The sequence below is a fragment of the Branchiostoma floridae genome, chromosome 7 (assembly GCF_000003815.2).
Source record: "Branchiostoma floridae strain S238N-H82 chromosome 7, Bfl_VNyyK, whole genome shotgun sequence".
Taxonomy (NCBI): Eukaryota; Metazoa; Chordata; class Leptocardii; order Amphioxiformes; family Branchiostomatidae; genus Branchiostoma; species Branchiostoma floridae.
This window is the reverse complement of record NC_049985.1, coordinates 17,500,423-17,515,593: the sequence shown is the minus strand read 5'-3', so window position 1 is coordinate 17,515,593 and position 15,171 is coordinate 17,500,423. Positions and strand designations below refer to the sequence as shown.

Here is a 15,171-nt window from a genome sequence, read left to right as displayed (position 1 = left end):
TAACAACTTCATGTACTTCCAGGTAACAACTTCATGTACTTCCAGGTAACAACTTCATGTACTTCCGGGTACGGGCTGAACCAAACGGTTCCTTGTCCTGCTTGTGGTTTCTTATTTACAATGTACCTCAATCCCAGTCTGAGGTTTGACCACATTACAGCTTTCTGTCCACTTAACCTGAAGGCTACAACCATGACATGTTGGCTTATTTCACCTTCAGGGACGATTGTTTGGTTGTTGAAGCGGGCTGTAGCCTTGTTCTGTTTGGATTGTTTATTTGTAGAAGCAGTCAATGGACTGGTTTCGCTTACATCGTTTGTGTGTAGAAGCGAACAGTGGACTGTTGTTTGTTTGTAAATGTGGATAGTAACTTGTTTGTTTGTTTGTTTGTAGAAGCGAGCAGTGGACTGGTTCTGTGAGGAGATCAAGCGGCTGTGTCACCAAGAACGAAGACGAGACTTTGTTTCCGAAGCTCACCTTCTCACGCTCGGGAAGTTTATCAACATGTTCGCCGTGCTCGACGCCCTCAAAAACATGAAGAGCAGCGTCAAGAATGACTACGCTCAATACAGGAGGTTAGTCATTATCTAAGTCTTTAACTAATCATTAACTAAGTAAGTAACCCCAACGATGTTAGCCGTTCTTGACGCCATCAAAAACATGAAGAGCAGCGTCAAGAATGACTACGCTCAATACAGGAGGTTAGTCAATAACTAGTCATTAACTAATCACTAACTCAGTAACTAAGCCTACGCTCAATACAGGAGGTTAGTCATTAACTAGTCATGAACTAATTCAGGACGTAGCTACTTACTAGTATATCATAGGCTTGGTAACCAGTCAGTAAGTAACCTATGCTCAGTACAGGAGATATTGGACTACTTCTAAGCATTGACCGGCCTGTAACTAACTCATGGGAATATCGTTGAATGTCATTAACAGTTATTTAACTGATTATCTTTTCCAAATGACACAGATATCAATTCTAATCAATCACAGTCAAACCTGTACTAGTGACTACATATGTACCACCTATTCATGTACCACCTGGATATGATATCCCTTTTTTGTGGCCCTGTTCATTTTACTCACGGATTTACCAGAGCATTAAGAACCCTGTAGACAGTCTGCAGTGGCCTTATGTACAGGTTTGATTGTAATATGATATGATTCATGATGATGTGATCAGAATTAATCGAAGCTGTTGATTCCCCTGCTGCTGCTACCATAACGACACATAAATAACAATGACGATCCATCGCCACGACTACCCGTCCCCATGACGACCCGTTCCCATGGGTACCAGGGCGGCGGGTTTCCTGAAGAAGATGGCTGACCCGCAGTCCATCCAGGAGTCACAGAACCTGTCCATGGTGCTGGCCAACCACGACAAGATCACCAACACCCTGAAGGAGAAGCTGGAGACCATCCCGGGCTACGAGGAGATCCTGGCTGACGTCATCAACATCTGTCTTACTTACCTGGACACGCGCATGTACGTCACACCTGAGGAGAAACACGTGCTGTTCAAGGTAGGCAGGTGTGCTGTGCACCTGAGAAGGGCGGGGCTGCCATGGTTACAGCGGGGGCAGCAGGGTTCAGGAGTCATTGTGGAACCTGGTTATAAATAAATAGATGAGCCATCATTTATCTATGGAAGAAGACTTCACTTTTCCAATGAACTCTTGAAAGGACAGACTTCAATACAAAAAAATCATCTTCACAGCTGAAAGATCCTCATCATGTTGTAGCTAAATGTAGAATAATTGGTTCAACATAGCATCAGTGTTTGCACCATTCCCTGATACAGACTCGGTTCCACACTCCTGACCTTGAACCCCACGATGTGACCTTGGCAGCCCCACCAGCTACAGCAGTCCCAGCTCCTTTCCTAACGTCTGTTAAACGTTTTTTCCCTTCAGAGGGGCCGGCTTTCTGGGCCGACTGTCCGACGCAAAGTCCATCCAGGAGTCCCAAAACCTGGTCATGTTTCTGGCGGAGAACGACAAAATCGTTTCCGCGGTGAAGGAGAAGTTAGAAACGATCGGTGGGTACGAGACCATCCTGCTGGAGGTCGTGAACCTGGCCTGCAGGTTTTACGAGGAGGGCTGGTTTGTCACGCCCGCCGAGAAACACTTGTTACTGAAGGTATAACACTCGTCAATCTGTCAATCAATCAATCACGCTGGGCGCGGTGATTCCTGCTGATCTGCTCTCACCAATCAATCAATCAATCAATCAATCAATGAATCAGGTTGGTTTGTCACGCCAGCCGAGAAACACTTGTTACTGAAGGTATAACACTCGTCAATCTGTCAATCAATCAATCAAGCTGGGGAAGCTGGTGATTCTGCTGATCTACGCTCATCAATGTATCAATAAATCCATCAATAAATCGATCAATAAATCATTCAAGCTGGGCGCGGTGATTCCTGCTGATCTGCTCTCACCAATCAATCAATCAATCAATCAATAAATCATTCAGGCTGGGCACAGTCATCCTGCTGATCTACGCTCATCAATGTATCAATAAATCCGTCAGTCAATCATTGAACCTATCAATCAATCACGCTGGGCGCGGTGATTCCTGCTAATCTACTCCGCTCGTCAATTGATCAGTCAACTGAAGGGACTACCCTAAAGATCAATAAATAAATAAATAAACCAGCCAATATATTAATCAATCCTTCAGGTTGGTCTCGGTGATTGCAAACCTGCTGATCCACTGACATATGCTGGTCAATCCAGCCATCCAGCAATTAAGGAATGAAAATCAATCATTTAATCAAAGAACACATCAATTGATGTAGTAATCAATGAATCAAGCAATCAATACAATCGATCAGCCTTCCGATCTACCAGTCAGCCAGTCCCCGCCCACCCAGTCACCTAACCAACCACTCAGTCTGGCTGGTTACAGTGATTTTCTACTGATATGCAGGGTGTTCTGCAGATCAATTAATTAATCAATCAATCAGTAAACCAATCAATTAGTTTGTAATAAACTATTGTTACTGGATGGACTAGCCTTAAGATTTATCAATCAATCAATCAATCAATCAACCAAATGATCAATGAATGAAACTTAATATTTCCTGATATTCCCACAAACCATTAAGTAACCAACCAAAGTAATCCATATATGGTCACACTTCCCATGGCAACCACCTGTTCACCAATCAACTCAAAATCAATCAACCAATCAGAGCAACTTACTTTGATTTTAGTATGTAGTGTTGGTATCTGTCACTATGGTAACATTTCATCTGACCAATCAGTGAACTGCATGAGCAGCTTAACAAACACACTGCAGTACCTTTTGCAACAGCTTGGTGGCACTGCAGAATAGACAAAGGGGTTAAAGTGATTAATCTCTCATCATTTAGTCACGTAGGGAAACGTTCTGTATTTGCTCACAAATGTTTGCCTCCCTGTCTGAGAATGAGGCATCCCGTCAACATTGCGGATACTGGGAATAAAAACACTTGTTACCATAGCAACTGGCCCATGATAGATTGTTTTCACCTGATGTCACAGCTGCCATGCTGGTTCGTCAATTCTCCAAGCAGAGGTCTCGGTTGGAAGAATAGTTGTGTCTCCCTCTTTCTCTATCGTAAATCACACCACAGCGGGGCTATCCTTCCAAAAATGGTGGTGTGCTTGTGCCCCTCCCAGTGTACCGTGAAGACATTGTTTGCAAAATCGATGTATTACGCCGGATTGACATTATAGTGACCCGCTGCGGCTGTAATAACTACATGTATGTTCTGTTGCCCAGGTGATGGGGTTCGGCCTGTACCTGATGGACGGGACCCAGTCTAACATCTACAAACTGGACAGCAAGAAGAGAATCAGCCTGTCCAAGATAGACAAGTACTTCAAGGTGGGACTTACTGTTACCTGTTTAACTAAGACAAGTACTTCAAGGTGGGACTTACTGTTACCTGTTTAACTAAGACAAGTACTTCAAGGTGGGACTTACTGTTACCTGTTTAACTAAGACAAGTACTTCAAGGTGGGACTTACTGTTACCTGTTTAACTAAGACAAGTACTTCAAGGTGGGGCTTACTGTAACAGTTACCTGTTTAACTAAGACAAGTACTTTAAGGTGGGGCTTACTGTTACCTGTTTAACTATGAAAAGCACTTTTTGAATGTGAACCTTACTGTTACCATGATTGTGAAGGTGTTGACCTTTGCTGCACTGATGCTCAAAGTTGTAATGCTGCTGTATAGTATAATATTGATGCCGACTGCCACAATGATTTTATGATAATTTATGACCAAGATTCTCATCTTAAACTAACAAGTACTTCAAGGTGAACCTTACTGTTACCTGTGTAACTAGATTAGACATGTGCTTCCAGGTGGAACCTGTGCTGCACCGATGCTCATTGCAATTTTATGCTTTAGTTTAGCATTGATGCCAACTGCCACATTAATTTCACAATGATTTGGACGAAAGATGCAGAGGGAATTTCAGCAGCGGGGAAGCCCTCACGTTCATTGTTTGGGGTGAAAGTGCCACCAAAATTGAATGTAGATTCTTGTGTGATATTGTTGGGAGATATTCATATTCTAATGTTTTGTTCTCATATAATATACAGATATGTATATTTACATATTGTTTTGTATGTTCTCCAGCAACTCCAAGTGGTGACTCTGTTCGGCGACATGCAGATCCCGCTCTACAGCTACATCACCAAGTCTCCCCACTACGAGGAGAACAAGTCACGATGGACATGCACGGCAACCAATAACAGCCCTTCTTACAACATCCTGGAGCAGCTGCAGCCAATCAGAGAGGAGCACACAAAGTACATCAGTGAGTTGGCGAGGCACAGCAATGAGGTGGGTTCATGGTTGGATTTTGAAGGGGGGAGGATGTAAAAAAACACTCTGTCTTATAAATCATCAACTGAATTACAACTGTACAAAATGCTTGTTCATGTCTAAAGCAGACCTGGTTTAAGACTGGTCTCCTTTCATCTCTATTGATACCAATGTGAAAGTGTTGTGCGTAAATATTCATTTTGCAGGTGATCGAAGTTGTTTGTTTTAGGGTTTAGATGACGTATGCAGAAGGACAGCCCAAGCACAGATGAGGAGAGTTGTTGTATTGTTGTTTATTAAGTTGTTTGTTTGTTTAGGTTGTGACGACAGCGCAGAAGGACAGCCCGCGCACAGACGAGGAGAATGTTGTGTTGTTGTTTATTAAGTTGTTTGTTTGTTTGTTTAGGTTGTGACGACAGCGCAGAAGGACAGCCCGCGCACAGACGAGGAGAATGTTGTGTTGTTGTTTATTAAGTTGTTTGTTTGTTTGTTAAGGTTGTGACGACAGCGCAGAAGGACAGCCCGCGCACAGACGAGGAGAATGTTGTGTTGTTGTTTATTAAGTTGTTTGTTTGTTTGTTAAGGTTGTGACGACAGCGCAGAAGGACAGCCCGCGCACAGACGAGGAGAATGTTGTGTTGTTGTTTACATGGTTTGTTTGTTTGATTAGGTTGTGACAACAGCGCAGAAGGACAGCCCGCGCACAGATGTGGAGAATTGTTGTGTTGTTGTTTACATGGTTTGTTTGTTTGTTAAGGTTGTGACGACAGCGCAGAAGGACAGCCCGCGCACAGACGAGGAGAATAAGGAGCTGTGCGACCTGGCCCTGCGGGGGGTCCAGCTGCTGTCCTCATGGACTGTGCAACTCATGGAACTGGTCAGTACATTAGCACCTCCTAGCACATCCTAACGGTACTGCAGTCCTGTCCTCATGGACTGTGCAACTCATGGAACTGGTCAGTACTCTAGCGCCTCCTAGCACATCGTAAGGGTACTGCAGTTCTGTCCTCATGGACTGTGCAACTCATGGAACTGGTCAGTACATTAGCGCCTCCTAGCATATCGTAACAGTACTGCAGCTCTGTCCTCATGGACTGTGCAACTCATGGAACTGGTCAGTACATTAGCACCTCCTAGCACATCGTAAGGGTACTGCAGTCCTGTCCTCATGGACTGTGCAACTCATGGAACTGGTCAGTACATTAACACCTCCTAGCACATCCTAACGGTACTGCAGTCCTGTCCTCATGGACTGTGCAACTCATGGAATTGGTCAATACAGTAGCGCCACCTTGCAGACCTTATTGGTGCTGCATCAATTTTAAGTTTTGTACTGGCATAGTGAATGGCTTTTCTGACTATAAACTAACAATGTGTAGTTGAGAATGTATTCCTTGCAGTTTTTGTTAATGAGTCTCTCCACCTCACCCCCCAGTACTCCTGGAAACTGGTCCATCCCACCGACAACTTCTCCAACAAAGACTGCCCAAAGGAAGCCGAGGAATATGAGCGGGTGAGACTTTTATTTACATCATTACAATTTAATTTTAAGCTATTTTTGTACACAAAGTAAAGCTCTTACCCACAAGCAGTCCTTTGACTCTTCTCAAGTTGAAATGGCTCAAGGCCTATCTCACATGACCCGAGTAGAAGTGTGATGTCAGCAATGAGTCAAAGGTGACCGGCAATCGATATCGCCCCCCAGTCTCAGTTGAGGGATGGTTGATAGCCTCTTTCCCTCCTCGACGAATGTATCCAGTATTCTAACTTACAGAAAGTTTTGGGGATTCCTGAATGATCATGTTAGAAGTTTTTTTTGTCATTTCTGGTACATATAAAACATATGTCAAACATTCATTTAATAAGTAAGAAAAAAAAATTAGATGTTTGAAGCTGCATGACTCTTGGTTTTAGTTTATCTGACCTAAAACTCTACAGAAAAAGAATAAAATCCCATAGAATTGCAAGTAAACAACTGCCCCTCCTGCAGGCGACTCGGTACAACTATGACACAGACGAGAAGTTTGCGTTTGTGGAGGTGATCGCCATGATTAAGGGCCTCCAGCTGCTGATGTTTGTTTGTTTGTTTGTTTACAGGCCACCCGGTACAACTACGACACAGACGAGAAGTTTGCGTTTGTGGAGGTGATCGCCATGATTAAGGGCCTCCAGCTGCTGATGTTTGTTTGTTTGTTTGTTTGTTTGTTTGTTTGTTTACAGGCGACCCGGTACAACTAGGACACAGACGAGAAGTTTGCGTTTGTGGAGGCGATCGCCATGATTAAGGGCCTCCAGCTGCTGATGTTTGTTTGTTTGTTTGTTTGTTTGTTTACAGGCGACTCGGTACAACTACGACACAGACGAGAAGTTTGCGTTTGTGGAGGTGATCGCGATGATTAAGGGTCTCCAGCTGCTGATGTTTGTTTGTTTGTTTGTTTGTTTGTTTACAGGCGACTCGGTACAACTACGACACAGACTAGAAGTTTGCGTTTGTGGAGGTGATCGCGATGATTAAGGGCCTCCAGCTGCTGATGTTTGTTTGTTTGTTTGTTTGTTTGTTTACAGGCGACCCGGTACAACTACGACACAGACGAGAAGTTTGCGTTTGTGGAGGTGATCGCCATGATTAAGGGCCTCCAGCTGCTGATGTTTGTTTGTTTGTTTGTTTGTTTGTTTGTTTACAGGCGACCCGGTACAACTACGACACAGACGAGAAGTTTGCGTTTGTGGAGGTGATCGCGATGATTAAGGGTCTCCAGCTGCTGATGTTTGTTTGTTTGTTTGTTTGTTTGTTTACAGGCGACCCGGTACAACTACGACACAGACGAGAAGTTTGCGTTTGTGGAGGTGATCGCCATGATTAAGGGCCTCCAGCTGCTGATGTTTGTTTGTTTGTTTGTTTGTTTGTTTGTTTACAGGCGACCCGGTACAACTACGACACAGACGAGAAGTTTGCGTTTGTGGAGGTGATCGCGATGATTAAGGGCCTCCAGCTGCTGATGTTTGTTTGTTTGTTTGTTTGTTTGTTTACAGGCGACCCGGTACAACTACGACACAGACGAGAAGTTTGCGTTTGTGGAGGTGATCGCGATGATTAAGGGCCTCCAGCTGCTGATGTTTGTTTGTTTGTTTGTTTGTTTGTTTACAGGCGACTCGGTACAACTACGACACAGACTAGAAGTTTGCGTTTGTGGAGGTGATCGCCATGATTAAGGGCCTCCAGCTGCTGATGTTTGTTTGTTTGTTTGTTTGTTTACAGGCGACCCGGTACAACTACGACACAGACGAGAAGTTTGCGTTTGTGGAGGTGATCGCCATGATTAAGGGCCTCCAGCTGCTGATGTTTGTTTGTTTGTTTGTTTGTTTACAGGCGACCCGGTACAACTACGACACAGACGAGAAGTTTGCGTTTGTGGAGGTGATCGCGATGATTAAAGGCCTCCAGCTGTTGATGTCGCGCATGGAGAGCGTGTTTAATGAGGCGATTCGGAGGAACATCTACGCAGACCTGCAGGACTTCGTACAGATCGTGCTGAGGGAGCCGCTGAGGCAGACTGTCAAGAAGAAGAAAACTCTCATCAAGAGGTCAGATTTGTTTGTTTATTTATGGCCATCAAGATTTCATCATTAAAATTTTGGATTATCTGTCGATGAAGACAAGACATCCAAGTAATAAGATAGCCATTGACAAGCAACTTCATATGATTTTGGTAATGACACCAAGTCATACCCAGTTGCTTGAGTAATTGCTATTTGGCATTGGGATTATCCTCTGGGAACCCCGAAGCTGATGCTTGTGCATAAAACGAAAGTTTGGCAAGAAATTTGACTTCATCATGAAATGACTGAAGAAGTCATGATCAAGAGGTCAGCTTTCTGTGTTACCTGCCATGGTAACCTTTTATTAGGACATACCTGGACCAGTTCTGAAGAAACAATCTAGTATGTAACACCAGAATGTAAGGTTTGATCCTCACTGGAAAGGACACAGTCAACTCTGTTCGTAGTGGGATCGTAAAGGTGCTCAACGCTCTGCCCTCATGTCCCATCTAAGAGGATTAGGCCTTAAATACACCTATGTTTTTTGCCCAGCATCCTGACATCGATCCGTGACACGTGTGTGGACTGGATGCGGGGGATGGAGCCGACCGACGACCCCTGTCTGAAGGGCGAGAAGGACCCAAAGTCCGGGTACCAGATCCACGTGCCGCGCAGAAACGTCGGGCCGTCCTCAACACAGGTAACATCCCCTGCTGTTGGACGGTGGAACTGCATTAATCAGAACCTCCCCCTGGTTGCCTGATAGCCTGATCCCCACTTATGTGATGTTTCAAAAATGCTGATACTGAGTTTTCGCATATCCACTTGACATGGGGTAATGTGGTGTTTGGCCCATAATCCAAATGGTCCTGGGTTCAATTCCTGTAATGCTTCTGATCTAGTACCATAAGGAAAGGCACTTAACACGACTTTCTGCACTCCAGCTAGGTATAAACAAGGAGGTGCAAGGAGTTGGCTCTGCCAGTCCCACATAGTGAATAACTTTACCCACAGCCCCTAATACCTTAAAAATAGGCTATGGGACTATCTTTACTGTAGCTTTACCTACAAATGTACCTTTACTTAAGAAGTTTTTTCTGGTTCACCCCTACCCTTAGCTGTACATGGTACGGACCATGCTAACTAGTGTCCCTCCCCCCCCAGCTGTACATGGTACGGACCATGCTTGAGTCACTCATAGCGGACCGAGGCGGCCCGTCATCCAAGAAGACACTACGGAAGGAAATGGACGGGATGGCGCTGACTTCGCTGGACGGATTCCACAAGCAGTCCTTCTTCTACACGCACCTGCTCAACTTCTCAGGTAAACTACACACCTGCACACACCTGCTCAACTTCTCAGGTAACTACACACACCTGCACATATCTACACACACCTGCTCAACTTCTCAGGTAATCTTTCCAAGTTCTAAATCAAGGAAAAATAGGAAAATAGGAATGACTCTTTTGAGTACAACTAAAGTGGAATATTTGATGTCACCTACATGTACTCTCATTTACTTGTGTGTCTTCAGTTGGTGCAGCATACATATAGCTCTCTCTATGATGTTTGAAAGCAGCTTTTCGAGAGAGAACACTTGTATAACTGTGACTTGCTTCCCTGTTCAGAAACCCTGCAGAAGTGCTGTGACCTGTCCCAGTTATGGTAATGTCATGACATGTTTGTTCCCAGTTATGGTAATGAGATGACATGTTTGTTTCCTGCACAGAGACCCTGCAGAAGTGCTGTGACCTGTCCCAGTTATGGTAATGTGATGACATGTTTGTTCCCAGTTATGGTAATGAGATGACATGTTTGTTTCCTGCACAGAAACCCTGCAGAAGTGCTGTGACCTGTCCCAGTTATGGTAATGTGATGACATGTTTGTTCCCAGTTATGGTAATGAGATGACATGTTTGTTTCCTGTGCAGAAACCCTGCAGAAGTGCTGTGACCTATCCCAGCTGTGGTTCCGAGAGTTTTACCTGGAGCTGACGATGGGACAGAGGATCCAGGTGAGTAAAGAATTATAACACATACCTGTATAACACACACCTGTATAACACACACCTGTATTGGTACCAGCTATGATGCTGTAGGCACTCCATAGCCCACATGTGGTGCGTCAGGGTTAGACAAGTGAATTAGCCACAGGTGTGGGTGAAAGTGCTGATCAGGACATTTCCTACCTACATGTACCTGCTCAATTAGGCCCATGCAATGTTTCCATGTGGAGATTTTGGTCCAAAATCCTGACTAAATCATGCAACCAGCGGCTCACCGAAAACTGATCACCCTAGAAGCTTGTCAGACGCCTGTAAAGCAGGACATGCAGTATGATCAATGCCATTTCCTATGAGCACCTGACATCCACACAAGTCTGAATTTAGAAAGTAGGAAATGTCCGCAGTATCCAGGCTGTAACTGAAAAATAAAAGGATTTCCTTGCTGCAAATAAAAATGTATAGAAATACTATTTATATCAATTTCAGGCCAGCGAAAACTTGCCTAACGCTGTACATGTTAACCAGTGCTGGGCAGTCTGACTGCTTAAGTTACATTCCATCCTTTCGGGCACTTGTTAACCATTTGTGGCTATAGTATGGAGAATAGCATGCCTGAGTACTGGAGCCACTCTCTGCTGGACTCTGCTGCCAAGTTGTAACTGGTGCCATTCTATATGCTTTCACTTTAAGGAGAAAATACTTAAGTGTTGAATAGTAGTTAACTCAAAGAACTTATTACATAGCCATGCATTATGATAATGACTCAATGTGATATTTATTAGAATGAACTCGTAAAATCTTCCTTAAAGTAAGAATTCTGATTGGCTATTAGTTAACCTCATTGAATTTAGTAGTAGTTGGCTGTTTAGTGTTAAGCTTCCCTCTTCCCTAAGTTGGGAATCTGATTGGCTGTTAAGTTTACCTCTCCCCTAAGGCTAGGAATCTGATTGGCTGATAAGTCTACTTCCTATGATCTGATTGGCTGTTAGGTTTACCTCTCCCATAAGGCTAGGAATCTGATTGGCTGATAAGTCTACTTCCTAGGATCTGATTGGCTGTTGAGTTTTCTCCTGCAGCTCCTCCTGCCATCGCCTCCTCCGTCACTAACCAATCAGCAAGCAGGAAACCTCATGCATGTAGCTCGCCATTCGTAGCTGCTGATTCTAAACTAACATGCTAGAAAAGTGAGCTGCTGGTTTCTAGCTGCTGATTCAGAACTAACAAGATTAACATATATTTTGCCAGCTTTTTTCTTGAAACTATCATCCATTTATGTTTTCAAAATCATTTTAATTTGAATTGATTGGGAAGTATGGTTACCTGTATCTTCACTTGGCTGATAGTACTCCTTGATTTTATTTTTATCTTTATAATTTTTCTTTAATTTTCGTATCATTTATTCTTGTTAGAAAAAATCTTATATTGAGATAATGAAAGTGATATTAAATCCTGTTGAAATCACTTTGGTGTTATTTCATGTAAGATTTTTCCTTCCTTTTTTTTGATTCACACAGTAACATTTAATCTTGCGCCGATTTTTCTTGATTTTCCTGATGATTTTATTTTGTCCTTCTCCAATAACCCGTAATTGTGGCGGCTGGTTGTTTGTCATTAACACCAGACAGACGGGGGCGATGGCAGCAGTGAGGTCAGGCTGAAGGCCTTCAAACCACAGGTGAGACACCTGGACAGGTAAGACACCTGTACAGGTGAGGCATCAGGTACAAGTGAGACATCAGGTTACACCTGGACTGGGTGTCAGTAGGTGACTGCATGTCATTATTAGATATCGTGACTGCAGATATGAATAGCTGAAGCACACTGCATTTGAACTTGAAGCGTAAGTGTACTTCGCAGCTGCTGTACTTGGTTTTTAATGGATTCAAATGTAAACTTAAGGCAAGTCACAAGCTAACTGTGGTTTAGCCTAAAACTTACTTACTGTCTCCCAAAATACTTTTTAGGTGCCTCTACACGCTGCGCCGTAACTTAAGATGGCTATAGTTCAGACTGCTGTATAATACCGTGTACCATTTCTCCAGTTCCCATTGAGATGGCTTTGCCCTGTTGTAGAATGCCCTGTACCTGTACATGTAGTAAGCATATTGTCCTGTCCTGTTCCTCCAGTTCCCCATTGAGATGTCCATGCCCTGGATCCTGACTGATCACATTTTGGAGACCAAGGAACCCTCTATGATGGAGTAAGTCACACAACATACATTATTGTACATTATGTCCGCTACAACATACATGTACATAATGTGCTACAACATAGATGTATGTCCTCTACAGCATCACCAGACAATAAACACTTTCACACACTACATCTTCTGCTACTGATCTTTTTACTAACAGGTATAAAAAGAATGGATGTGTTCTGTTTTTGCAAGTTCATTTGTGTTGGAATTCAACTGATAAACAGAATGGGAGACAGGCCTCAGGATTAGTCACTGTGTTCTGCCATCTTGGTTTGAATAACATGTTTGCACATGATCTTCCCTGGTGTTCCGCTTATCCTGCCGACAACGCCAATGTTGTAAGGTCATGCAAGGATGAGTCAAAGACACCAGATCTCAACCTCCATACTATATTTCACATTGCAGCCACACAGCTCACTTCTCCAGATGTAACTGATACTCTCCCCCTGGCCCTTCCTGGGCTATGCCATTGATCTACTCTGGGAGGGGAGGTTGTCACACTTCAGAATTGTACATATTGAATGTCCCTTTAAATAAACATAGATACGTGCTGTACCCACTGGACCTGTACAAGGACAGCACCCACTATACGGTGTAACGTTTGTAACCATAGATACGTAGTGTAACCATGGATACGTGCTGTACCCACAGATACGTGCTGTACCCACTGGACCTGTACAACGACAGCGCCCATTACACACTGTAACGTTTGTAATCATAGATATGTACTGTAACCATAGATACGTGCTGTAACCATAGATACGTGCTGTACCCACTGGACCTGTACAACGACAGCGTCCACTATGCGCTGTAACGTTTGTAACCATAGATACGTAGTGTAACCATAGATACGTGCTGTACCCACAGATACGTGCTGTACCCACTGGACCTGTACAACGACAGCGCCCACTATGCGCTGACCAAGTTCCGTAAGCAGTTCCTGTACGACGAAGTGGAGGCAGAAGTCAACCTGTGCTTCGACCAGTTTGTCTACAAGCTTAGCGACCAGATCTTCACCTACTACAAGGCACAGGCAGCAAGGTATTCTATAGTATATGTACATATAGAATACAACACATAGTAATGTTTGTACCCACAGATCTTCATCTACTACAAGGCACAGGCAGCAAGGTATTCTAGTAGTATATGTACATATAGAATACAACACATAGTAATGTTTGTACCCACAGATCTTCACCTACTACAAGGCACAGGCAGCAAGGTATTCTATATTAATTTTACATCTTACATGTCAGGATGAAGCACTGTACAGGGCACAGGAGCAAGGTACTGTATATGTACATGTACATCTTCACCTACTACAAGGCACAGGCAGCAAGGTATTCTAGTAGTACGAGGGGCGTGCAATTAGTAATGGTCCTGACCCATTTCCCATAGCAGGAGATTAATGAAACTTGGCACAGTTATTAGTCTTTCTCTTCATAGGAATCACCCAGAGTTATGCATTTCTCCCATCGTTTGATGCAGCTCTGGACACCGATTTTGTAGGACACCCCAGGTTGGTCCTCCAACTGATGCCTCATCAATGGCACAAGAGGGACGACCAGGTCTGGGAGCTGTTTCCACAGACTTCCAGCCACGTTTGAATTCAGGATGCCAGCGTTTTACAAGGTCATATGATGGGGCATCATCACCATAAGTTTCATTTATTTCATCAAAAGTCTTCTTTGGTGTGCGTCCTTTCAAATACAAAAACCGGATCACTGCGCGACACTCAACTGGTTCCATTTCACACCTGGTCCATTTCGCACCTGACTAAGTTCAAACACCAGTAAATCAGAAACCACAATTAGTTCAGAGCTGTCTTTTGCAACATAACCCATAGAGATATGAATTATTACACATACAAAATTTCATTTAGATCAGACAACTGGAAGTGGGTCAGGACCATTACTTATTGCACGCCCCTCGTATATGTACATATAGAATACAACACATACAACACATGTTTGTACCCACAGATCTTCACCTACTACAAGGCACAGGCAGCAAGGTATTCTAATAGTACATGTACATATAGAATACAACACATAGTAACCTGATCTTTACCTACTACAAGGCACAGGCAGCAAGGTACTCTTAGACTAGTATTATGTACATATAGAATACAACACATAGTAACGTTTGTACCCACAGATCTTCACCTACTACAAGGCACAGGCAGCAAGGTATTCTAATAGTACATGTACATATAGAATACAACACATAGTAACGTTAGTACCCACAGATCTTCACCTACTACAAGGCACAGGCAGCAAGGTATTCTAGTAGTACATGTACACATAGAATACAACACATAGTAACGTTTGTACCCACAGATCTTCACCTACTACAAGGCACAGGCAGCAAGGTATTCTAGTAGTATATGTACATATAGAATACAACACATAGTAACGTTTGTACCCACAGATCTTTACCTACTACAAAGCACAGGCAGCAAGGTATTCTAGTAGTATATGTACATATAGAATACAACATATAGTAATGTATGTACCCACAGATCTTCACCTACTACAAGGCACAGGCAGCAAGGTACTCTAGTAGTATATGTACATATAGAATACAACACATAG

General features: G+C 43.5%; 1 protein-coding gene across 1 annotated transcript in view; it reads left to right on the top strand.

The window, feature by feature from the left end:
* LOC118419138 (cytoplasmic FMR1-interacting protein 2-like) overlaps positions 1–15,171 on the top strand; it is a 30,403-nt gene that overhangs the window by 4,392 nt on the left and 10,840 nt on the right. Inside the window, exons 6-17 of the mRNA XM_035825445.1 lie at positions 394–575; positions 1,307–1,532; positions 3,779–3,883; positions 4,645–4,851; positions 5,591–5,710; positions 6,269–6,346; positions 8,204–8,418; positions 8,926–9,073; positions 9,538–9,697; positions 10,306–10,388; positions 12,507–12,580; positions 13,445–13,618. Coding sequence (XP_035681338.1) covers positions 394–575; positions 1,307–1,532; positions 3,779–3,883; positions 4,645–4,851; positions 5,591–5,710; positions 6,269–6,346; positions 8,204–8,418; positions 8,926–9,073; positions 9,538–9,697; positions 10,306–10,388; positions 12,507–12,580; positions 13,445–13,618 — 1,772 coding nt within the window. The remainder of the gene's footprint in view (positions 1–393; positions 576–1,306; positions 1,533–3,778; positions 3,884–4,644; positions 4,852–5,590; positions 5,711–6,268; positions 6,347–8,203; positions 8,419–8,925; positions 9,074–9,537; positions 9,698–10,305; positions 10,389–12,506; positions 12,581–13,444; positions 13,619–15,171) is intronic.